A 25,928-nucleotide genomic window follows, 5' to 3' on the forward strand; every position below is an offset into this window, starting at 1 on the left:
GAAACATCCTATCCACATCCACCCTGTCATGCCCCCTAAGAATTTTGTAAGATTCAATGAGATCACCTCTCATTCTTCGAAACTCCAGAGAATACAAGCCCATTTTCTGCAATCTCTCCTCATAAGACAATTCTGCCATCCCAGGGATTAGTCTGGTGAACCTCTATTGCACTCTCTCTATGGCAAGTATATCCTTCCTTAGATAAGGAAACCAAAATTGCACACAATACTCCAGGTGTGGTTTCACCAAGGCTCTGTACAATTGCAACATGACATCCTTACTTCTGTACTCAAATCCCCTTGTAATGAAGGCCAACTTCCCTTGCAATGAAGACCAAAATCCCCTTGCAATAAAGGCCAAATCCCCTGGCATTCCAGATCATAGGTAATGCAAGGTTCTCTTACAGGAGCAACTGGTAACACTGAACCCAAGAGATGATCTTGCAGAAAAACACCCCCAAAATTGTGACAATGTGTGTCCCACAAAGGCCATCTTCTACTTGTAGGCACCTTGTGGCTGTCACAGCCGGGGCAGTAACTGGTAGCTCTGGTCTCCAGCTGATACTTGAGGCTTCCTTTACCTTGATTTCTGTCTGTTATTTCTGACCCTTTAGCTTTGGTAAAGGCTTAAGTGCCTTATGAACCTTTCTAAAAGCATTCAGAAATTTTGACATGCTATCTTTTTTTTTTAGAGCATTTGTTACATGGCTTAGGCCTAATTATATTTAAAAAAACTGGTCATAAAAGTAGCAAATTATATCATGTAACTCCCAGATTTGTCTGAGTGTTACATTTTAAAATATTTCATGCTTTTACATTACAGTTGTGTAACATCATACCAAAGAAAACAACCAAAGTGCATTTAAAAGACTGATGCATCTTGAGCCAGAAATTTATCTGTGGTTCAAAACTTCCATTAGATCACTATGCAATCAATTTCAGAGTTCTGAATGGGAATCGCAGGGTTATAAAACATTTGGTTTAGCATTGAAGTTTTCAATTAGAAGTTGCTTTACGAGTTATTTTTTTCTCCCTATTCCCACCATAAACTGACTGAGAGGACTGCAGGCAACCTGCTGCTGGTCCTGGATAACTGAATGACCACAAGCTGCAGGCCTGATGCTCGGTTTCTGCTGCATTAGCTGATCACAGTCAAGGCAGCAATTGGCCTCTGTGCTCCTGGGGAAGGATAGGGATAAAAACCAGTTGGATTCCTGCACCTGATTGCTATCCAGTGACTCCTGCTGGGAAGCCTGTTTGTATGGACAGGACCTGACTCGGCCAGGATGCTCACTAACATTAACAACAACAACTACTTATATTTATATAGTGCCTTTAACGTAATAAAACATCCCAAGGCGCTTCAGAGGAGCATTAAACTTAAGCAAAAGTCATATAATTGCACAAAGATGAGTGACAGTTCAGATGATTGGTCAGAATATAAAGAACGGCAGAGAATCACTAAAAGGTTAATCAAGAGGAAGATATTAGAGTATGAGAGGAAGCTAGCTCGAAATATAAAAACGGATAGCAAGAGTTTCTACAAGTATTTACAAAAGAGTAAGTAAAGTGAATGTTGGTCCTCTTGAGAGTAAGAATGGGGAATTAGTAGGTAATAAGGAAAGGGTGGATGAAATAAACAAGTATCTTGGTGCGGTCTTCACTATAGAAGAAACAGAAAACATTCCAGTAATAGCTGTAAATTAGGAGGTGGAAGGAAGAGAGGAACTTGGTGAAATTACAATCACCAAGGAAGCAGTACTGAGCAAACTGATGGAGCTGTGGGCTGACAAGTCCCCGGGTCCTCATGGACTTCATCCTAGGGTCTTAAAAGAGGTGGCTAACGAGGTAGTAGATGCGTTGGTGTTAATTTTTCAAAATTCACTAGATTCTGGAAAGTTTCCATCAGACTGGAAAGTAGTTAATATAACCCCCCTATTTAAGAAGTGGGGGAAGCAGAAAACAGGTAACTATAGACCAGTTAGCTTGACATCTGTCGTGGGGAAGGTGTTAGAATCGATCACAAAGGAGGTGGTAGCTGGGCACTTAGAAAAACTCCAGGTAATCGGGAATAGTCACCATGGATTTGTGAAAGGGAAATCATGTTTAACCAATTTGTTGGAGTTCTTTGAAGGAGTGACATGTGCTGTGGATAAAGGGGAGCCTGTTGACGTACTGTACTTGGATTTCCAGAAGGCATTTGACAAGGTGCCACATAAAAGGTTATTGCGCAAAGTAGAAACTCATGGTGTAGGGGGTAACCTAATCACATGGATAGAACATTGGCTTGCTGGCAGAAAACAAAGTATGCATAAATGGGTCCTACTCTGATTGGCAGGATGTGACGAGTGGAATCCTGTAGGGGTCTGTGCTGGGGCCTCAACCTTTTACAATTTATATCAATGACTTAGATGAAGGAAGCAATGGCTTGGTAGCTAAATTTGCAGATGATACAAAGCTAGGTAGGAAAGTATGTTGTGAAGAAGACATAAGGAGGTTGCAGACCAATATAGATAGGTTGAGTGAGTGGGCAAAAATCTGGCAGATGGAACTAGGGGGCATTGTTTAAAATTAGGGATCACCCTTTTAGGACAGAGATGTGGAGAAATCTTTTCTCTCAGAGGGTTGTGCGACTTTGGAACTCTCTGCCTCAGAAGGTGGTGGAGGCGGAGTCATTGAATATTTTTAAGGTGGAGGTAGTTAGATTCTTGTTAGGCAAGGGAATCAAAGGGTATCGGGGTAGATGGGAGTGTGGAATTCAAAACACAAACAGATCAGCCATGATCGTATTAAATGGTGGAGCAGGTGGGAGAGGCTGAATGGCCGACTTCTGCTCCTAATTCGTATGTTCGTATTATAAAACAAAATATACACCAAGACTCATAAGGAGATATTAGGTCAGATGACCAAAAGCTTAGCCACAGGTAGATTTTAAGGAGTGTCCGAAAGGAAGAAAACAAGGTAGAGAGGCAGAGAGCTTTAAGGGGGGGTATTTCAGAGATTAGGGCCTAGGCAACTGAAGACGCAGCCACCAATGGTGGAGCAATTAAAACTGGGGATACACAAGAGGCCAGAATTAGAGGAGCACAGATATCTCAGAGGGGACTAGTGGAGATTACAGAGATAGGGAGGGGCGATGCATGGAGGGGTATGAAAACAAGGATGGGAATTTTAAAATCAAGACGTTCCTTGACTGGGAGCCAATGTAGGTCAGCGAGCACAAGCGGTATAGGGAAACGGGACTTCGTGCGAGTTAACGCATGGGCAGCAGAGTTTTGGATGACCTCAAGTTTACAGAGGTTAGAATGTGGAAGACCAGCCAGGAGCGCATTAGAATAGTCAAGTCTAGAGATTACAGAGGCATGAATGACGGTTCCAGCAGCAGATGAGCTGAGACAGGGGCGACGTCGGGCGATGTTACAGAGGTGGGAATAGATGTTCTTAGTGATGGCATGATAATGAGGTTCGAAATTCATCATAGGGTCAAATGTGACACCAAGGTTGCAAACAGATTGGCTTAATCTGAGAATGTTGCCAGGGAGAGGGTTGGAGTCAATAGCTAGGGAATGGATTTTGGAGTGAGGACCGAAAACAATGGCTTCAGTCTTCCCAATATTTAATTGGAGGGCATTTCTGCTCATCCAGTACCGGCTGTCAGATAAGCACTCTGATAATTTAGCAACTGTGGCGGAGTTGAGAGAGGTGGCTGTGAGGTAGAGCTGAGTGTGGTCAGCGTTCATGTGAAAACTAACCCTGTGCTTTTGGATGACGTTGCCTAGGGGAAGCAAGTAGCTGAGAAATAGGAAGGGCTCAAAGATAGATCCTTGGGGGACTCCAGAGTTAACAGTGAGGAGCAGGAAGAGAAGCCATTGCAAGTGATTCTCAAGTAAATTATCAATTCTCACTGTCCAGAATCACACATTAAAATCTTGGTAGAGGAACTGAAGGCTAGCCAGTGCCTGTGGAACTGTACCACTAAGGAGTAAATGCCTTGAAAAAAGGAGAAAATTAGGAGTGGGAATGGATGCGAGTTGAGTGGGTGGAGGGGGGGGGGGTGTGGGGGTGGTGAGAGTTGGAGATGGAAACTCAAATAAAGATTAGAATTTCCTCAATCATAGAAGAGATTATGAGGAGAAATTAATTCCTAAATATCATTGAAAAATGCCCAGGAAATCGAGGTAAGTTGAGCTAGAAGTGGCACCACGCAAATGAATTTCTCTGCCGATGTAAACAGTCACAACTGTGTTCAATAAAACAACAAGCAGAATACTGCAGATGCCTAGAAATCAGAAATAAAAACAAAAATTCTCAGAAACACTCTGCAGGTCGGGTGGCTACTGTTGCTTTTCCGATCCATGCAGCTTTTACACACAGTCCGTGTGTGAAGCAGTCTGTGTAGAAATGCAGCAAGACCTGGACCATATCCAGGCTTGGGCTGATAAGTGGCAAGAAACATTCGCGCCACACAAGTGCCAGGCAATGACCATCTCCAACAAGAGAGAATTTAACTATCTCCCCTTGACATTCAATGGCATGACCATTGCTGATTCCCCCACTATCAACATCCTAGGGGCTACCATTGACCAGAAACTGAATTGGAGTAGCCAAATAAATACCGTGGCTACAAGAGCAAGTCAGAGGCTAGGAATTTGCAAGTTCTCCCTGTGACCGCGTGGGTTTCTGCCGGGTGCTCCGGTTTGCTCCCACAGCCAAAGACTTGCAAGTTGATAGGTAAATTGGCCATTGTAAATTGCCCCTAGTGTAGGTAGGTGGTAGGAGAATGGTGGGGATGTGGTAGGGAATATGGGGTTAATGTAGGATTAGTATAAAATGGGTGGTTGTTGGTCGGCACAGACTTGGTGGGCCAAAGGGCCTGTTTCAGTGCTGTATCTCTAAATAAATAAATAAATAAATCCTGTGGCGAGTAACTCACCTCCTGACTCCCCAAAGCCTGTCCACCATCTACAAGGCATAAATCAGGAGTGTGATGGAATAATCTCCACTTGCCTGGATGGGTGCAGCTCCAACAACACTCAAGAAGCTTGACACCATCCAGGACAAAGCAGCCCACTTGATTGGCACCACATCCACAACATTCATTCCCTCCACCACCGACGTACAGTGGCAGCAGTGTGTACTGTCTACAAGATGCACTGCAGCAATGCACCAAGGCTCCTTAGACAGCACCTTCTAAACCCGTGACCTCTACCAACTAGATGGACAAGGGCAGCAAATGCATGGGAACACCACCACCTGCAAGTTCCCCTCCAAGTCACACACCATCCTGACTTGGAACTATATCGTCGTTCCTTCACTGTTGCTGGGTCAAAATCCTGGAACTCCCTTCCTAACAGCACTGTGGGTGTACCTACCTCACATGGACTGCAGCGGTTCAAGAAGGCAGCTCACCACCATCTTCTCAAGGGCAATTGGAGATGGGCAATAAATGCTGGCCTAGCCAGCGACCCCCACATCCCATGAATGAATAAAACAAATATATTCAAATTACTAGTCTGGAGTCTTCCACCTACCTCATAGAAACCTCGAACCAAGGCATCAGTCTGCTGAACGACACCTCTTTCCACTCTCCACTTCACCATACGCTCAATGTATTCCTTTTTGTTTTTCTCTGATACTTGAGTATTGGCCCCACCTGTCTTGAGTTCTCGTTCTGTGACCTGTGAGAAGCAAAATTATTACTTGAAGAAAATAGTACAATGAAGAAAAATAATCAGCATTGCTTGAATTTAAGATAACAGATTGAAAAACTTGATTCTATATTGTTATATGATTGCCTTTAAGAGTGTTGTCCCTTTAAGATCTTAGTATGCTAATGAGCTAAGTACCAGGGTAGTCATGTGACTACAAGCCAGAGCCACTGTGCAACTGTAACACCCAGAGTAAGGTTCTGTAAATAGTTCTGTACTGTATAATAGTTTAGCTGTAGTAAACCTGTCTGAGCTTTTCAAGCAGCTGGGCTCCATGCATCTCATTAATGATGCATCAGACAACATCAAGAACTCATTACATAGCAGCAGCTGCAGTGAGAAGACAAAGTCTAAGTGAAGACCACGGGTAAAACAGCTTTGAAAATGACCTTCCTGCAGCCAAAAGTTCCACAGAAATACTGGCCCAAACAGTAGACAGAAAAATGAACTTGCCTTAAGCTGTAGAAGACAGAGCACAAAGTAAATTGTGCTGACAGTCGAGGGATACTCCTTTAAAAAAAATAAGCTTTGAAGTGCTTAGAAAGTTTTTTTTTTGCAAAGGCTCAATAAAAAAGGGGAAGACCTGACCTCTCCCAGGCTGATTGAGGTCAGCGCCATCACAGGAGGTGTCTGATTGCAAAAAGGCAGGAAAACCCCGATCACTGCAGAACCTCATCCACACAGTCAAAGTTTTAAAAAACTCTTCAAATCACTCGAGTGTGAAGAACAGCTTTTATTCACGCAGCCACAGATATAAAAATACCATTAAACCACTCGAGTGTGAAGAACATAAACTAACTCTTAAAAAAGCTATTGAACTGCCTAGTGAACAGCGGTGTATACAAACCAGCTTAAGTGCTGTAAAAAAAAAGCCCTAGTAAAAAAAAGAGCAGACTAGCTTCAGTACTGCAAGCAAGATAAACATACAGCACTAGCAAATACCTGCCCTCTCAATTCAAGTAGCTAGTCCAAATAACAGAGTTTATTAAAGGAGAAACAGCGCAGAGCCACAGAACAAGTCTTCAAGCAAGTTTTAAGCAAAAGAACAACAGGAAGATAAACACAAAATTTCCCAGCATGAACTGGAAAGCCATGGATATCCTATCCGAGTTCCAACTTTTCAAACAAAGTATGCAGTTATGCTCTGCAGACCAAGTGATTACAGAACCAGCAAAATAGGCTGTGAAAATACTAATAGCAGTTGAAAATGAGGATTACACAGAATCAATACCTCTGGCTTATCTGACGAGGACCAGAAAGATCCCATAAAGGTATGGAAAATGCTTGAAGAGCAGCTCCGATTAAGAGTGAATTTTAGAATTGATGCCCTACAGGCAACAGCCATTGGAATCAATAGACCAGCCCATCAGTTGATGCTGTAGCAAGGGCAATTAATGTGATTTCTCAGAAACTGAGCTGTCAGACCGAATAATGGAGCTGATGATTGTATCAACACCCATTGAAGTGTTTCAGAAAGACCTCTTGGGGATAAAGGTCACAGCATTGATGGACTGCGAGAAGATGGCAGGAAATATGAAGCCATTGTGTTTGGACAACAGCACCTACAAGCACTAGGTGCAGCCAATGGTATCTGCATGATAACCAGGCCGAAAAGATCAAGCAAGCTGTGCGATAAGTATGGTTGGTTCTACTCACCACAAAGTTGTCGTGCATTTCAAGACTTGTGCAAGGTGTGTGGTGCAAAAGGACACTGGGCCCACCTATGCATGAAATCTGGCTCCAAAGATGCAACCAGAAGTCACAGTAGGGCGCAAACAAAAAGACAACAGGCGCAGCAACAGGGCAACAGCAAAAAAGAAAGCACCAGAGACATGTGTAAACACAAGCCAATACACAAAGTCCACAGACAAACAGACCTGACAGAGAGAAGCAATTCTCAGTCAAAAGACGAGCAGGCATTCCACAGTGTGAACCTGACACATCATGTTGATGAAGTCGCTGTACAATGTGTCTTTGGGGATCCTGCCATCTTCCATGCAGCTCACATGGCCAAGCCATCTCAAGCGCTGCTGACTCAGTCGTGTGTATAAGCTGGGGATGTTGGCCGCCTCGAGGACTTCTGCGTTGGAGATACGGTCCTGTCACCTGATGCCAAGTATTCTCCGGAGGCAGCGAAGATGGAATGAATTGAGACGTCACTCTTGGCTGACATACGTTGTCCAGGCCTCGCTGTCATAGAGCAAGGTACTGAGGACACAGGCTTGATACACTCGGACTTTTGTGTTCAGTGTCAGTGCCCCATTTTCCCACACTCTCTTGGCCAGTCTGGACATAGAAGTGGAAGCCTTTCCCATGCGCTTGTTGATTTCTGCATCTAGAGACAGGTTACTGGTGATAGTTGAGCCTAGGTAGGTGAACTCTTGAACCACTTCCAGAGCGTGGTCGCCAATATTGATGGATGGAGCATTTCTGACCTCCTGCCCCATAATGTTCGTTTTCTTGAGGCTGATGGTTAGGCCAAATTCATTGCAGGCAGCCGCAAACCTGTCGATGAGACTCTGCAGACACTCTTCAGCGTGAGATGTTAAAGCAGCATCATCAGCAAAGAGGAGTTCCCTGATGAGGACTTTCCGTACTTTGGACTTCGCTCTTAGACGGGCAAGGTTGAACAACCTGCCCCCTGATCTTGTGTGGAGGAAAATTCCTTCTTCAGAAGACTTGAACGCATGTGAAAGCAGCAGGGAGAAGTAAATCCCAAAAAGTGTGGGTGCGAGAACACAGCCCTGTTTCACGCCACTCAGGATAGGAAAGGGGTCTGATGAGGTGCCGCCATGTTGAATTGTGCCTTTCATATCGTCATGGAATGAGGTGATGATACTTAGTAGCTTTGGTGGACATCCGATCTTTTTAGTAGTCTGAAGAGACCACGTCTGCTGACGTGGTCAAAGGCTTTGGTGAGATCAATGAAAGCAATGTAGAGGGGCATCTGTTGTTCGCGGCATTTCTCCTGTATCTGACGAAGGGAGAACAGCATGTCAACGGTCAATCTCTCTGCACGAAAGCCACACTGTGCCTCAGGGTAGACGTGCTCAGCCAGCTTCTGAAGCCTGTTTAAAGCAACCCGAGCAAAGACTTTCTCCACTATGCTGAGCAGGGAGATTCCACGGTAATAGTTGCAGTCCCCGCGGTCACCCTTGTTCTTATAGAGAGTTATGATATTGGCATCGCGCATGTCCTGTGGTACTGCTCCCTCGTCCCAGCACAGGCATAGCAGTTCATGTAGTGCTGAAAGTATAGCAGGCTTGGCACTCTTGATTATTTCAGGGGTAATGCTGTCCTTCCCAGGGGCTTTTCTGCTGGCTAGAGAATCAATGGCATCACTGAGTTCCGATTTTGTTGGCTGTATGTCCAGCTCATCCATGACTGGTAGAGGCTGGGCTGCATTGAGGGCAGTCTCAGTGACAACATTCTCCCTGGAGTACAGTTCAGGCAAACACACACTTAGGATTAAGATTGACATCAGAGCTAGTGCAAATATCCTACCAGTTAGAATCCTGAAAGATATGTACCGGAGTCGTTGGAAATCAATGATACAACCGACAACTGCCAAGTTATCTGCACACGACGGGTCACCCATTCCTTTAAGTGGCACACTAACAATGCAATGCAGCTATGGGAAGTTGGCATGGAAACCGGAAATATTCTACCTCGTAGACACAGGTGGACCAGCAGTGGCAGGACTACGAGCATGTAAGGACCTCAACATCATAACTATCTATGAGAGCATTGCCAAGGGGCAAATCTCCAAGGACCGGAACCCGCTCACAGACTCTGGCCAGCATCAAATGGTGCAGTCTAGAAACCCAGCAACAGCACAATTATGCCACCCCTTCACTTCTGCTCTCGAGAGATCCAGCAACACCACAACAAGTGAAAACAGACAGGTACCTCCATGAGGCCAAGTCCTTCACCCCCATCAAGTCCCCAACTTTGAGCCCAAAACCTTAAGAGAATGAGGAGAGGTGAAGGACACATCCTGAAGAGGCAGAGGAGGAATGAGTTGAAGCATTGCCTGTTGGTTCTTCGAGATGAGTGCCAAAACTTTCCAAGAATGACAAGATGTCAAAAGCAGTCATCCTGAGAAAAGCAACAGAGTATATTAGCAGGCTGAAGGCAGAGCAACAAAAACTGAATGCAGAGAGGGAGAAACTTCAGGAAAAACAGCAACAGATGAGATGCAGATTCCTCGTGCAAGAATTGTCAAACCACCGAAATGATTTAGGGATTTTTAAGCCTCTGCAATTGTAAAGTTTATAATCTCTAAACCTGTGTAAATAATTTTGATGTCATCTAATGTTATGTATTTTTTAATTGTAGCATACAAAACTCATCTTTGGAAAGAAAGGGCATGTTGTATCATTGCCTTTAGAGTGATGTCCCTTTAAGATCTTAGTATGTTAATGAGCTAAGTACCAGGATTCAGTCATGTGACTACAAGCCAGCATCACTGTGCAACTGTAATACTGAGAGTAAGGTTCTGTAAATAGTTAGCTCTGTACTGTATAATAGTTTAGCTGTAATAAACCTGTTTGAGATCTTCAACCAGCTGGACTCTTCACATCTCATTTATGTTGCATCAGACAATATAAAGAATTCATTACATATATCACTCAGGGCTTCTCTGTGTTTGTAATAAGAGTTTATTTATTCTGATTGTACCTCAGGGAATCAGCTGCCCATTCCTCTTTCATTGCTGGCATGGTACAAGCCTATTCCCATGATGTATTGCAGTAGCTGAGTGTGACGGCTCCATTAAGTCACCAGAAGAGGAGCAGTGGAAGGCAGAACTACCCTGGGAGTGGGCTGCTTTGCCACAGTACTAAGTACCGCTGCAAAACTTGTCAGATTGTACTGATGCTGGATCAGACAGCAGCTGTTTCTTGCTGCTGACACAGATTCAATTGTATTACTGAATTTCAGGACCATGCCACTTGCATTAGTGAAAGAAAAAAACACATGCATAAAACAGTATGAAAAGAGAGACTATGTATAAGAGAAAAAGAGAAAAGTACAAAGAGGGAACTCCTGCTGGTCAGACACGCCCAGATAATGCACTGTTACCTATTTTATTGTCACAGAGATTAGAAAAAAGGAAGCCAAAAAAAAGAGAAACCTCAGAATTGTTGTTATAGTGACTGAATTTTAACTTTGTGCACCAGACCTTTAGAAGGATTTCCATAAAACTTTTCAAACAACATGAAAATGTTTGCAGCACCACAATTGCAAGCATTTGTTTTCAGGTAACAAGCAAGTGAACAACTGATTTAACAGTCTAGATTTTCCATTTTTGCAGGCCTTCCACCTTCCACAAAGATGTGGCTCTGAACACAACTGATCTTCCAGCCTCAGGGTCATTTGAATATTGGATATTGGATGCTGGACACCAGGCCTGAACTAGAGAATCCCTTCAAAAGCTGGGGGTTAGAGAGATCTTGAGCGTGCAGTTGCAAGCAACCTCTGAGCTGCCTATGAAACAAGCAATTTTTTAAAGTAAACATTTCAACTTACCTGTTACATCTGTGCACTCTATTGCTCTAACAGCAATTACACTGGAGCTATCATTTTGAAAAAAAGATTGTTGGTCTCTCCCCACCTACCTTAGAATACTACAGTCTGGAATTTCTTGTCTAGGTATAACTTGGAAGTTAGCCCCAAAGATATGCCCATTCCACGGCCCATTCTACTGATGTCAAATTACAATCAAATTTCTTGCATATCTCATTATAGCAAATCTGAATGGAAAATGGGCAGAAATCAATGTAAACAATTGGGGTTCAAGGAAAGTGGTAAACTCACACCGTGGGCTGGATTCTATGTCGCCGCTGCCGACTATGGCGGCAGCCGTAAAAGATGGCGGCCCGCATGCGTGGGTTTTACTCCGTGGAGCCGCCATGATCTTATATGCGGCAGCTCATTAACATGGCCGGGGTGGACTGCCCCCTGATTATGTGGATGGGGCGGGCGAGACATCCCTGCCAACAGCGTTTGGCACCTCTGTGCAGGCGTCATTTTGAAAGGGCTTCCAGCCTATACATTTACTTTAAATTTTTAAAGAGACATTACTTGAAAATTTATTACAAATAATGAAATAAATGTTTCTAGCCCCTCTCCCACTTCCCCAATAAATTTACATTTCATCCCTTGTCCTCTTCCCCACCCACCCCCAAAATACTCACCTTCTGTACCTGACCTTCCCCCCCCACAAAGGTCAGAAACGTTTAACTTTACCACTTCCCATCAACCCCTAGACCAATCAAGTAAGTTTGACCCCACTCCCCTCCTCCCGCACTGATAAACTTACCTCCTCCCCCCTTCCCCAGATGTCGCACCTCATTTCCCCAGACGGGGTTCCAAAGGCACGTCAGTGCTGGCCGCCAGGATGAAGATCACGGTGGTACATCAGGAGGCGACGGGAACTTCATTAATGCAGGTAAGTTAATTTATTTAAATATTTAAATTGAGGTCCGGTGAGGCCTTGCCGCCGACGCCTAGATCGGGAGGGGCCCTGCCGGTGTCGAGGTCTGTGGCAGGCCTCATCTGAGGCAGGCCTCATCTGAGGCAATCTTCACCACCCCCCCCAACCACCACCACGGATCCCGACATCGAGGTCCCCATAAAATCCAGCCCCATATATTTCTTCTTTATGTATGAAAATTAAAGTTTCAACTCATTTAATCATCTATACACATTAGGGACATCTGGCAGAATTTTTACTTGCCGACACATGGGGAGCAGTTGCATGCAGGAAACCCGGAAGTCTCGGTCTGGAGTTTCAAACTCACGGGGTGTGTCTTCTATCATTGACAGGTTCCCCACCCGGAAGTCATCGTCATTGACAGGCTTGGCTTCTAGTTGTGTGGGGAGCTCTCCAGAGGAAGCCACAGGAACAGGTTGGTTTGACCACCGTCTTGGGGGTGGGAGGGAGAGGGGATGTCTGATCCTGAAGTGGGGGTCCAGTGTCTGACCCTGGGAGTAGTGGGGACCAGTCCCAGAGGGGGTCTGATGCTCGACCCCAGGGGCAGGCAGGGTTAATCCATGTCCTGGTGGGGTAGTGTCTGATTCAGTCGGGGCAGCGGGTTGGGGGGGTTGGTGTCTGATCCAATGTGGGGGGCGGGAGGGTTGCTGTTTGTTTGGGGGGGGGTTGATGGCTGATGGTCGGGGAGCATGAGGGTCTGGAAAAAAGTATTGCTGTTCCTCCTGGTCCACAAGCTGTGCTGTGAAGGTCCTTGCCTCACCTCGCTGCAACTGCTGAGTTTTCTGACGTTCAGGAAACACAGCCAACAACAGTTCAAACTGCAAAGCTGGTTAAATCCCAGGCTTCTAGCCTCTAACATACTTAAAATACTAACCTGTCTCCTGGGAACGGACTGCCTGTTCCTCCCTTGTCCCATCTCAGTAAAACCCAGAAATCAGTGGGTTGGAGCTGGTTTCCTGACATGCTTCCACTTCTCACCCGTTTAACTGCACCCCCACCCCACCCCCCGCCACTATCCACACCCAATCCAACCCGTACATCCATGTTAAAACATCTGTCATCATGTTGAAGAAGCTGCAATTGGAGAAGCTTTTCAATTTTGAATGTGACTTATACTGATGCCATAAGATGCATTAAAATAAATGGAAAATATAGTACAGGTCTGAGTGAGGAAAACAACTTAGTTACTTCTGTAATAAAAGCAAAATACTGCGGATGCTGGAAATCTGAAATAAAAACAAGAAATGCTGGAATCACTCAGCAGGTCTGGCAGCATCTGTGGAAAGAGAAGCAGAATTAACGTTTCGGGTCAGTGACCCTTACTTCTGTGCCTGAAAATCTGCTCAGAATTTGAAGAGCGTCTCTGAGCACATGCAATTGCAAGAAACCCGCCCATAAGACTGTAACTTGAGGGTGGGGCTAGTATTATGGTTGGAGATCAGTGTTCCCTCTAATTTCTCTTTGCTTTGCGCGGTCTATTTGATCTCTATGCAGTACATTCTGGACTGCTGCACAGCTTAGAGACAATACTAGTGATGTGTTCAGGCGGTGCGATTGATAGATGATGGTAAAAAAATCGAGGAGATTTGGGTGTATCGTCCTTAAGTGTGTAACTCACTTATGCCCAAAATTGCATGTTTGTTTAGGTTGTGTAGTTGATTGGCACCCAGATTGCATGTGCCTCTGGCTGTAATTATAGAGGAAATTCCAGGCCTAGATGTCTGGGTCTGACATGCATTATTTGAGTCCAGCAGTCAAACCATGCAATTGGAGGGAATCTGTCAGATTTCCCGCATTTGCATGTCATCTCATTGCACTCATCCATATACAGTGGAGAAATTAAACTTGCGTCGGTTTCTGCCATGAAATTTCAGGCCAGCAGTAACTGTCTCACTTTCAGTTCTTAAATGTTAATCTTTGTGTTTTACCGGTTTAGGCTCGTTGTTGCTATCAGAGTAAACCACACAAACCTGCCCAAACACTTCCTCATTAACTGTAAAGGTGAGGTCGAGGATATCAGTGATGTCATTGTCCTTCATCCACTGTAGACTCTGGTGGAACTCTTCATCCAGGTATTCCAGGTCACTCAGGTCACATGGTCTGAAAGGAAACAACAAATAATTAAATTAGCAAGCAGTGGGTTGATCCTCAGAACAATTTCAGATTCATTTTTACCACTTGTAAATCTGTTTTACAAGCAGAGGAATGTCCAGGACCAGAAAAAGAATGCAGTTCCATTGGTTGGTCATTGAATTTAGCTCATACTCCTTTCAATCATCTACCTCCTCAAATATCTGTTCAATTCTCTCAAATTTATCCACACTATCTGCCTCCACTGCCTTCCTGGGCAGCCTGTTCCACGTAGTCACCACCTGCTGTATAAAGTTTTAAAATCTAAATTGACTGTATACCTTCCCTCTTCTAAGTTTGAGCCAGTGTCCACTGGTTCTTGAGTTAGTAGCAATTTCAAACATATTATCAGGATTCAATTGATCTATGGCCTTTAGTGTCTTGAATACTTAAAAATCTCCTGAGTCTTTTCTCACAATAAACAATTCCAGGCTCTTCAGCCTCTCCTCAAAGCTCCGGTGCCTTAAACTCAGCATCAGTTTGGTGGTCCATTTCTGCAATTCTTCCAAGTTTGATTCTCTTTCTGTGCAGATCCCAGAATTATACACAGTATCCCGTGCCCAGCTATACCAGTGCCTTGTCAGACTCATTGGCTGGAATTTTACATTGGATGGGAGGCCCCACCCACTGGCCAAAAAGTTGGGGGCCACTGCCAGGCCTGGGGAGTCACACCAGGATTTCTCACTCCCCAGGCCCTTAATTGGCCTTGGGCGGGACTTCCACCTCCTAGAGGCAGGAAGTCACGCCTAATGGAGCTGTCAGCCAATCAGTGGGCAGGCAGCTCAGTTCCAGCAGCACCACCGGGAGTGGTGGCCACTGCTGGGACTGCACCCAGCCAAGGGCAGCAAAAGGGTAAGAAAGGGCCTCGTCGGGGACAATCGGCTGGGCCCCGGCAAGGCGGGGGAGGGAGGGGGGTCAGTTGGGGTGGTGGTGAAGAGTGTTGTGCAGTGGTGGTGGTTGGGCCTTGAAGTGGGGGGGGCCCTCCTTGGGGCACTGGGTGCCCGAACAGGAGTGCCCACCTCCAGCCCGCAAGAAGTCTGCCAGGTTTTACCTGGCAGTGTACTTGGGGTCTTTGCCGCCTGGCTTACAGCGGGAGGAGGCCCTTAAGTGGCAGTTAATTGGCCACTTAAGGGCCTTGATTGACCTGGGATGGGTGGGCTGTTTCTCACCGCTGCCACCCCGCGTAAAATTACAGCGGGAGCGGGAAGGCATCGGGAACAGCCCCCCATCCTCCCACTCAATTTTATGGCCCACCCCACCACCAGCCCGCTCCTGTAGGGGGCTGTAAAATTCCGGCCATTATCAATTACAGGGATTTATTTTCTATCCCTCAAGCTATATATCCCAGGCACAGACAGTTTTACTAATTGTGCTTTCTCACTGAACTATGGGAAGTTTTGCCTGTGGTTATGCAGACTGGCAACATTGCAGATGTGGTGCCTACAATTGCCCGATAGCTGTGACTGACAAGGCAGGCTACCCATCAACAACACATGCTTGGACATGAGCCACTCATTAGTCTACCTTCTAAATAATATCCAGATCTTTCTACTTGGCTTGTCTTTCCTTACTCTTTGATTACCCCCAAGCCACTCCCCCCACATTTTGTGACATCAGCAAACTTGGACAACTTTATTTCAGACTCCATCTCCAAATCATTCCTGTACGTTGTGAAGAGACATGGGGGAGGATTTTGCATTTTAGGTTGGGACCCCGACGTCAGGGTCAAATGCGAGTCATGACACCATACCGTATGGGAAAAGTCACCTGACATCAATTTCGGCTTGACTGGCCTATTAGTGGCCAGAGGGGGCATTCACCATCCAATTAAGAACAGCGGATGAGCTCTCTAGCAGGGAAGAATATGCAGCCTGCTGTTGCAGGTAAGGGAGAGAGAGGGTGCCTCCATCTTGAGGTGCCATCTCAGCATTTTAAAAATATTTGAACTAGAAAATGGCCACAGCTGCCGGGCCACCATTGTGGAGGAGGAACCCCTCTACAGGGTGGCCTGTTGCCGCAGCTGTGGCCACAACTCCAGGCAGCTGCCATGCTGCTGACACCCAGGGGGTCCATTGGCCTCTAATCCATTACCTTAATTGGCCTTTTAATGACCTTACCGAGCTACTCGCTGCCTTCTTCAAAGTGGCTCAGGCCAGGATGATGCCAGTAAACTGGCATGCCAGTCGGTGGCACAAAATTACATATCCGCCCATCTCCATTCCTGCCCCCATATCGGGGTGAAAATCGTGCCCGTGGCTTCTGCACCATGGCACCCCACAAGTGTCCTTTGCCATATTGATGCAGCCCCGTTCACAATAACTGGTTACTCTGGTTTAGCCAATTTTTTATCCAACACAGAAGCTTGCCCCCTATTTATGTCTTTCATAAGGAAAATATCAGAACACTTCCTAAAATCTAAATCTATCACAACCACAGGTTTTCCTTTGTCACCAAGCTCTGTCATTTCCTCGAAGAACTCCAGTAAATTTATTAGGCAGGATCTTCCTCCAACAAGGAAAGAGCCAGTTCAGAAATGATGGACAGGATGGTATTGTTCCATCCTGTAAACATTTACAGTTCTGTGGTTCGTAAATCTATATTGATTCCCTCTTAGCATACCATACCCACTTTGGTGTTTCATTAACCCTTCTTTAGAATGTATTGTCATACTTTACCTTCAATAAGTGTTAGGTTCATTGGGTTGTAATTTCCCATGTTGTCCCTATACCACTTTTAAAGATTGATGTTATGTTAGCTACGTTCCAATTCTCAAGCAATAATTCCATTTCTTGTGATTCCCTAAAGATTATAGGAAGGGCATTACCGATTTCATTGGTTACTTCTTCAACTACCATTGCACAAAGGGCTTTGTGGCTTGTCTTCATCTTCTCAGACCATCATAATCTGAAATTTTTAATTCTTTAAGTACTTTTGCTTACCCACTTCCCCCCTCTACGAACTTGCCACAATAATTTAATTTTCATGTTGGGCAGACTCTCATGCTTATGTCCATGAATACATAAAAGAAAAAATAATGTAGAATATTGTAATCCATCACTTGATATCATGCCACCCTTTGGATCTTTCAATAGTCATGTATCCTTTTGATTATCACTGTATAATGGAAAAGAGTTCATTCTTTCCTTAACACTGTTATGTTTAATAACCCAGGTTTTTAAGTGAGATTATTTAACAAAGAGAGCAAAGTTTTATAGATTTTAAAAGAAATTTTTTCCATTAAGGTTGTGAAATTATTTTCCCACATAGATCTAGAATATATCTGATTTGATCCTCGTTGTACACTGAGGTAGATAATCTCAACAGTGATAACGGTAGATGTACTAGAATTGGCTTAATTGTCAGTAGATTGAGGAGAGGGAAATTGCCATCGTCTGTCTACTGAATGCTCTCCAGCAATCCATACTGGGAATGAGTGCACAGCAAGTGAGAACAGGATTGGGCTTGGATGCGATGGTCAACACAGGTGAAGATTCTGCCATTATTCAAAGAAAAAGTTCCTTCTTCACATTGAGGATACCCTACATCGTGTTGTGTGGCACGACCACTGTGCTGAATGGGAACAGATCTAGCAATGCAAAATTGGGCATCCATGAGGCACTGTGGGCCATCAGCAGCAGTAGAATTGTACTCAACCACAATCTGTAACCTCATGGCCCAGCATATCCCCCACTCTGCCATTACCATCAAGCTGGGTGACCAACCCTAGTTCAATGAAGAGTGCAGGAGGGCATGCCAGGAGTAGCACCAGGCATACTGCAAAATGAGGTGTCAGCCTGGTGAAGCTACAACCCAGGACTACTTGCGTGCTAAACCACATAAGCAGCATATGATAGACAGAGCTAAGCAATTCCACAAACAACGGATCATCTCTAAGCTCTGCTGTCCTGCCACATCCAGTCGTGAATTAAACAACTGACAGGAGGAGAAGGCTCATCAAATATCCCCATCCTCAATGATGGAGAAGCCCAACACATCAGTGCAAAAGATAAGGCTGAAGCATTCGCAACAATCTTCAGCCAGAAGTGCCGAGTTGATAATCCATCCTGAAGTCCCCAGCATCACAGATGCCAGTCTTCAGCCAATTTGATTCACTCTGCATGATATCAAGAAATGACTGAAGGCACTGGATACTGCAAAGGCTATGGACCCTGACAATATTCCGGCAATAGTACTGAAGACTTGTGATCCAGAACTTGCCGCACCCCTAGCCAAACTATTCCAGTGCAGCTACAACACTGGCATCTACCCGGCAATGTGGAAAATTTCCCAGGTATGTCCTGTACACAAAAAGCAGGACAAATCCAACCTGGCCAATTACCGCCCCATTAGTCTACTCTCAATCATCAAAAAGTGATGGAAGATGTCATCAACAGTGCTATCCAAGCAGCACTTGCTTCGCAATAACCTGCTCAGTGATGCTCAGTTTGGGTTCTGCCAGGGCCACTCAGCTCTAGACCTCATTACAATCTTGTTCAAACATGGACAAGAGAGCTGAACTCAAGAGGTGAGGTGAGAGTGACTGCCCTTGACATCAAGACAGCATTTGACCGAGTCTGGCATCAAGGAGCCCTAGCAAAACTGAGGTCAATTGGAATCAGGGGAAAATCTCTCCACTGGTTGGAGTCTTACTGAGCGCAAAGGAAGATAGTTGTGGTTTTTGGATGTCAGTCATCTCAGCTCCAGGACATCACTGCAGGAGTTCCTCAGGGTAGTGTCCTAGGCCCAATCATCTTCAGCTGCTTCATCAATGACCTTCCTTCAATCATAAGGACAGAAGTGGGGATGTTTGCTGATGATTGCACAATGTTCAGCACCATTCGTGACTCCTCAGATACTGAAGCAGTCTGTGCAGAAATGCAGCAAGACCTGGACCATATCCAGGCTTGGGCTGATAAATGGCAAGTAACATTCATGCCACACAAGTGCCAGGCAATGACCATCTCCAACAAGAGAGAATCTAACCATCTTCCCTTGACATTCAATGGCATTATGATCACTGAACCCCCACTATCAACATCCTGGGAGTTAACGTTGACCAGAAACTGAACTGGAGTAGCCATATAAATACCATGGCTACAAGAGCAGGTCAGAGGCTAGGATTCCTGCGACAAGTAACTCATCTCTTGACTCCCCAAAGCCTGTCCACCATCGACAAGGCACAAGTCAGGAGTGTGATGGAATACTCTCCGCTTGCCTGGATGGGGGTAGCTCCAACAACACTCAAGAACCTCGACACCATCCAGGACAAAGCAGCCCGCTTGATTAGCACCCAATCCACAAATATTCATTCGCTCTACCATTGACACACAGTGGCAGCAGTGTATATCATCTACATGATGCACTGCGCAACACACCAATAAATGCCTGCTTGGGTCTGCGAATGAGACCTGATCCGAGCCACACATCTGACCCCAATGCTGAGCCCGATCCGGCCCATGTCCTTCCATTTTTTCCCGCGCCCGACCCGACCCGATCATCAGTTAACCTACCTTCCGTTTTTCACTTTGTTCCTTACCTGCACAAGCTTAAAATAACTGTAACAAAACCACCTTTAAAGTCCAAAAAGTAAATTAACATTTGAGTGACTTACCTGAGGTGGTGATAGCGCGTGTCCGATCTGGCCCGACCCGACTCGACCTGACCCGAGCCCGAATGCCGGACTTGGAAGTGCGACCTGACCTGACCCGAACCCGACACATGTTGTCGGGTCCCGTTGAGTTCAGGTCGGGTAGCAGGCCTTTATGCACCGAGGCTCCTTATACAGCACCTTCTAAACCCACGACCTCTACCAACTAGAAAGACAAGGGCAGCAGATGTTTGGGAACACCACCACCTGCAAGTTCCCCCCCCAAGTCACACTCCATCCTGACTTGGAACTTTATCGCCGTTCCTTCACTGTTGCTGGGTCAAAATCCTGGAACTCCCTTCCTAACAGCACTGTCGGGGTACCTACCCAACATGGACTGCAGCAGTTCAAGAAGGCAGCTCACCACCACCTTCTCATGGGCAATTGGGGATGGGCATTAACGCTGGCCGAGCCAGCGACGCCCACATCCCAGGAACAAATATAAAAAAATTTACTCATTGGCATGGTATACTGTAATGGCTATGCGTGCGAGTGTCATGAAGACCCCACCTGTCAAGAATGAGGCATATTAATTTTGTCATATGAACATTAATTTTAAACTGTTACTGGAGTGAAGAAATTACTTGTTTTACAAGAGATCACCAGACACTTGGCTGGAGGACATTTGCATATTAGGAGACAGTGCTTGGAGAGACAAAAGAATTGCTCACTGATTCAATTAACAGAGTTTGGGCTGGGCAATGGTGATGCACATCTTGTCAGGGCAAGAGACAGCAATACACTCCCCCCACCCCCCCCAACCCCCCGCCACCGAGAGCTTTGGAATCCACAAACGCAGGAGTGGTTAAGCCAGCTGGTGACATGACTAACCGGCTGATCCAGGCTTTTCGAACTAGACACAGAACAGTTTGGACAGACTGCAAATTGCAACTGAACCTGGAACAAGAAAGCTCTCTCTCCTGGCTGGCTCTCACTTTCTCCCAAGCCTCCGGCCCACTGAAGTTGCGTAATCCTCAAGAGAGAAAAGATTCCTCCATCAAAACAATTTAAAGCGTGCAGTAGGCCCCAACGAACAGCAAGACTTAGCGGCAACCAAAGATTCAACATCAAACTCAAAGGACTGTAACTACAATCCATCTATTGTCTCAAACTTTTCCCCTTTATTCCTTCTACTTTTTCTATCTCTATCTGCGTGTGTGTTTATCGCATATTGGTAGCTGTTACCTGAATTAGAGTTTAAGATGAATAAACTTCCACCGTTCTTGTACTGGTATCCTTGCAACAGTGTTCCGATAACAAGCATATAATATTTTGTTTTTTAGTGATTACGTATATTGAAATTTATGTATTGATGTTCCAATGTCTTGTGCCATTCGAGTGTAGGATGTAGCTTTTTACCTATAATGCACTATAAGCACAAACAGGAGTGATTTGCTCTCAAATTTCTCTTTTGTACTCTGAGAAAGCATCTGTTTTCTGCTCAGTGTCCTCTCTGAGAAATTCTTATGCAGGGAATTGTGGGCATAAGATCAACTTCTACAATTTCCTAACATACTGGGCCCAATTTGAACTCACTCAAAACCCTCTCACTTACATGCAGGGCCCAATTTTAACTCTGTGTAAGTGAGTGGGTTTTGAGTGAGTTCAAATTGTGTCAACTATCTCCAATCCTCTCTGCTATGATGCCAGCACTGGAATACACACTTTCGGAAGGATGTGAAGGTTTTAGAGAGGGTGCATTTACGAGAATGGTTCGAGGGATGAGGGACTTCAGTTATATGGATAGATGGGAGAAACGGGGGTTGTTCTCCTGAGAAAAGAGAAGACTGAGAGGAGATTTGATGGAGATGTTCAAAATCATGAGGAATCTAGACAAAGTAGATAGAGAGAAACTGTTCCCATTGGCGTAAGGGTCGAGAGCCAGAGGACACCGATTTAAGGTGATTGACAAAAGTTGACATGAGGAAAACCTTTTTTACAAAGCGAGTGGTTAGGATCTGGAATGCACTCTCTGACAGTGTGATGGAGGCAGATTCAATCATGGCCTTCAAAAGATAATTGGATAAGCACCTGAAGGAAAAAAAAATACAGGGTAATGGGGCTAGTTAAATTGCTCTTGCAGAGACCAGCACAGACACAATAGGCTGAATGGCCTCCTTCTGTGCTGTAACCATTATATGATTCATCATTCTATGATTATAAACTAAGTATAACACAATCTGAATCAAAGAATGATGCTGATAAGTTGATGATTAAGATGTTCCTTTAAAAATCTGTGACAATTAAGTAGCATTTGAAACCATGGGAGGAGTTTTATGGGGCATGCAAGAGTGGCATTCGTGGCAGGCTGGGGTGATTTAATAAGGCGGGAGTTGAAATTTTGTTTTCCCAGTGGTGGGTTGACAATCAGAGATAAAGTCAGCAGTGTCTTTGTTGCGGGTCTGGCTTCACACCGTCCCATGGTGGGTTTCTACTTTAAATACATTTGCATGCAATGAATACTCATTAGCTTATAATTAATTGTAAGTAAGTCCTACCTTCTAGATTAATTGAGGGACGTAGGGGAATCATGTGGTACCCGCTTCATGATTGCTTCAAGGTGGCGTTCAACAGTTGTGTTTGTGCAGTTGTGCCTGAGGTCAGCAGTTTAGTTTGTTGAAATCATTGGCACAGGGAAGGGAAAAAGGAGAATGGCAGGTTGGCTGGAGGTATGGGAATGGTAAGGGCAAAACAGGTTGGGGGTGGGAGGGGTGGTTTGCATTCGCATGAACAGAGGAGCAGCAGTATGCCGTACCACCTATCCTCCATGGAAAGGTTTGTGTGGAAAAACACCTTTGACCACAATTCCATCAGGCAGTGGTCAGCATGGAATATCCTCAAGGCCTTAGAAGAAAAGAAGATGGTGTATCCTGTCGGATAGTTCCCCGAGCAGACTGCCAAAGTCATTTGGCAGAATACCTCATCGACAGAACTTTCAGACAAGCACCAAGACATAGCTTGGCTGGTGGTGAGAAGGACCCGTCAGATCCTTCCTGCACGCCTGGAGTCTCACCACTTCCGCACGCTGCCTTCAAGGTGGCTGTCATGGGGAAGAGACCGTTGTCCATCTCCTTCTAGAATGTGCCTTTGCAAAGCAGATCTGGAAAGAGATGTAGTGGTTTTTATTGATGATCATCCCAAGCAGCTCCATAACACAGGACTCTGTGCTCTATGGGCTGTCCCCAGGGACGCACACCGAAAAAACATCAACTGCTGCTGAAGGACCATCAACTCGGTGAAGGACGCACTTTGTTCTGCCTGAAACTTGCTGGTCCTCCAGTGCAAAGAACTGTCCAAGACCGAGGGTTGCAGACTGACACATTCCAAGGTCCAGGACTACGTGCTGAGGGACACACTAAAGCTTAGGGCAGCTGCCGCAAAGGCTCAATGGGGAATGGACATGTGTAATGTCCTCCGCCATAGTATACCGAGGGTCTGGAACCTATGTAAAACCCCTCGGGCTGTATGCACCAAAATATGTTTTTGCTGTGTAATACCAGCTGTGCAATACCATGTAAAATGGAATGGCAAGAGTTGTGAAGAAACTCACATTCTGTATTGAAGGAATCTGATCTCTAGTGCACTTTCTAAAATGTCAAGTTTGAACTGTTTTGTAATGTATTTTTTACAGATTTTTATGAATAAAGTATATTTTTGGGAAAAACAAGTGAATGGAGGAGCAGCAGAGGGATCCAAGGGAGGACAGAGAGAGGGGTCTGGTGAACAGAGGAGTGAAGTGGGAAGGGCCTGGCATTTTGGGTGTGGTGTTGGGTAGGCAGGATTTAGTCGGTCAAGGTAAGGGAAATGAGGGGCCTAAATGGAGAGGTCAGTAGTGTCCAAATTGGGGTCCTGTGGGTCAAACTCAGGGTGCTGGCTGGCAGAGGGAACAATAGTCAAGGGGCGGGGGGAGTTCAATTGGTAGTGGGGGACAGGGCCAGTCTGAGGATGGGGTAATCAAAGATCTCGCAGGGAGGGTAAGTACTCTAAGGATAATGCAGGGAGGGTCTAGGATCAAAGGGGGCACGCCAACGGGATCGGGTGTCGGCCCAGGGGATGAGACAGGGCACATCCAATTGGATGGTGACAGGGTCCAGAGTAATGGGGTTTGGCTGAGGGGTTAAAGAGGGAAAGCGCAAGGTGTTGTTGGGACGGTCAAGGGTGAAGGGTACAAGCGGGAGGGTGACAGGAGGAGGGTGGAGGGTCACGGCCTCGAATTGGAAACAAGCACTGTATTTTCATAGTATCTCAAGACGCACGTGAGGCGCAAGGATTGCAGTTCGAAGTGGGAGGAGGCCAGAGTGGGGTGGGTGGAGTTGTGTGTATGTGTGCACAATGGGAGGCGTTTAGCAACTCATTGCTCACTAATTCCATGAATGAAAGCAATGGACAAGAATTTTTTAATTTCCCTGTCTGCCTTATGAACACAGTTACGTTGTTAGAATAACTTGGTTCTCATATATCCAATCTTCATGGAACCTCAGGAGCAGGTAGAGAGGATGCTGCTCTGGATGGCTGTTGCCAATCAACAACTGAGTCCGCAGTGCCAGCGCAGGCAGCATGATGTTGCACAAATGGAAGTGCCAGCTGGGCCTGCATGTGCAACCATGTCCCACAGACTGTCAAGTACAAAACTGGACAGTAACATGAACATTCATGGAAATTTGTTTGCTAAAACGCTACATCATGACTTCCACATTAAATGCAATGTCCGTACCTCTTCTGTAACCAGCAAAGTGTGCCAACCATGAGGCATTCCATTACGTTTAGCTCTCCCACTAAATTAGTCCAAACAAAATGAAGATATTGCATACATGAGTGATTTAAAACAGATATATTGAGAAAAATTTACATTGAACAAATATCATTGAAGGACACCTGTACCACTTTCGTGCTCTCAATAACTCTTGTTTACACTTATGATCACTACACTTTGGGGGTGAGGGACAAGAACTGCTGCTTGGAAAAAAAAAGATGCTTGACTAGAGTTATGAAGCTAGCCAGGAACATTGTGGCCATGATCCAGGGGGCTGTTTGATAGCCGGGACGTACCTTCTGCATTGTTAAACAATGGCGGCTTTCACCAATGAAAAGCTTCCTCTGACGCGTGATCGCATGTTTCTTCTGTGCCTGCCGCCAGCCAATCATATTTTAATTTTAATCGTGTGGGAACAGGGTCCCGACACAAATGCGGAACTGCCGCCCACTTCTGCTTCTGCTGTTGTGAACGGCGTGCCACTGATAAAATACTGCCCAATTTGTGCATAGAGTGAGTTAGTGTAATTTCAATTGTTAAACTGGCCTTTACTGACTAACACTACTGGTTGATGGGAAGGATATGCACAGGTGTAAAATGCCAGCAAGCTGGCAGGGTCCAATGCTTCTAAATCAGGTCTGGCTACATCGATAACATCAAAGATAAGTTTTTATTCACAATTACGGATATAGTTTTCATTGTTTTCACCAAATATGAATCTCTGCTACCTACACAAACAGAAAAAATCAAATGAAATGAAGAAAAATATGCAATTAACAAGAACAGGTAACTGAGGCAACAGAGATTCTGGTAAAAAGCGGCTGCATGTTGACTTACATCCAACTGTTATTTTCTACGTTTACCACAATAGCTCTGGAAGTCTTATGCTTCATTCGCAAATCGTTGGAGAAAAATATAAATTATTCCAAACAATTTAAACTAACTTACCTATCAATAACAACTTCTCAGTGCTCACAAATTGATGCATAATATTGAGGAAAATGAAACAGATGTTTTACGGGTCTTAGTGATGAATTACTTTAAGTCATAATTATTAGAAAATGGACCTATGTAGTATTAGGTGGAAATATTTTATAATAAACAGATTTTGAAATTAAATGGTTCAAGGTACTCTAGCCTCAAATGTTAAACAATTAATAAAAGATTTTGTGAAAACTTCAGAAGCCTTGAAGG

General features: G+C 45.1%; 1 protein-coding gene across 2 annotated transcripts in view; it reads right to left on the minus strand.

Annotated features, from left to right (window-relative positions):
- LOC137347289 (E3 ubiquitin-protein ligase HECW1-like) overlaps positions 1 to 25,928 on the minus strand; it is a 630,030-nt gene that overhangs the window by 53,166 nt on the left and 550,936 nt on the right. For both annotated transcript variants that reach the window (XM_068011682.1, XM_068011674.1), the window contains 2 exons: positions 14,175 to 14,304; positions 5,532 to 5,678 (listed from right to left, as the gene is read on the minus strand). In XM_068011682.1, the coding sequence (XP_067867783.1) occupies positions 5,532 to 5,678; positions 14,175 to 14,304 (277 nt within the window). The remainder of the gene's footprint in view (positions 1 to 5,531; positions 5,679 to 14,174; positions 14,305 to 25,928) is intronic.

This window comes from Heterodontus francisci, chromosome 2 (genome assembly GCF_036365525.1).
Source record: "Heterodontus francisci isolate sHetFra1 chromosome 2, sHetFra1.hap1, whole genome shotgun sequence".
Classification (NCBI taxonomy): domain Eukaryota; kingdom Metazoa; phylum Chordata; class Chondrichthyes; order Heterodontiformes; family Heterodontidae; genus Heterodontus; species Heterodontus francisci.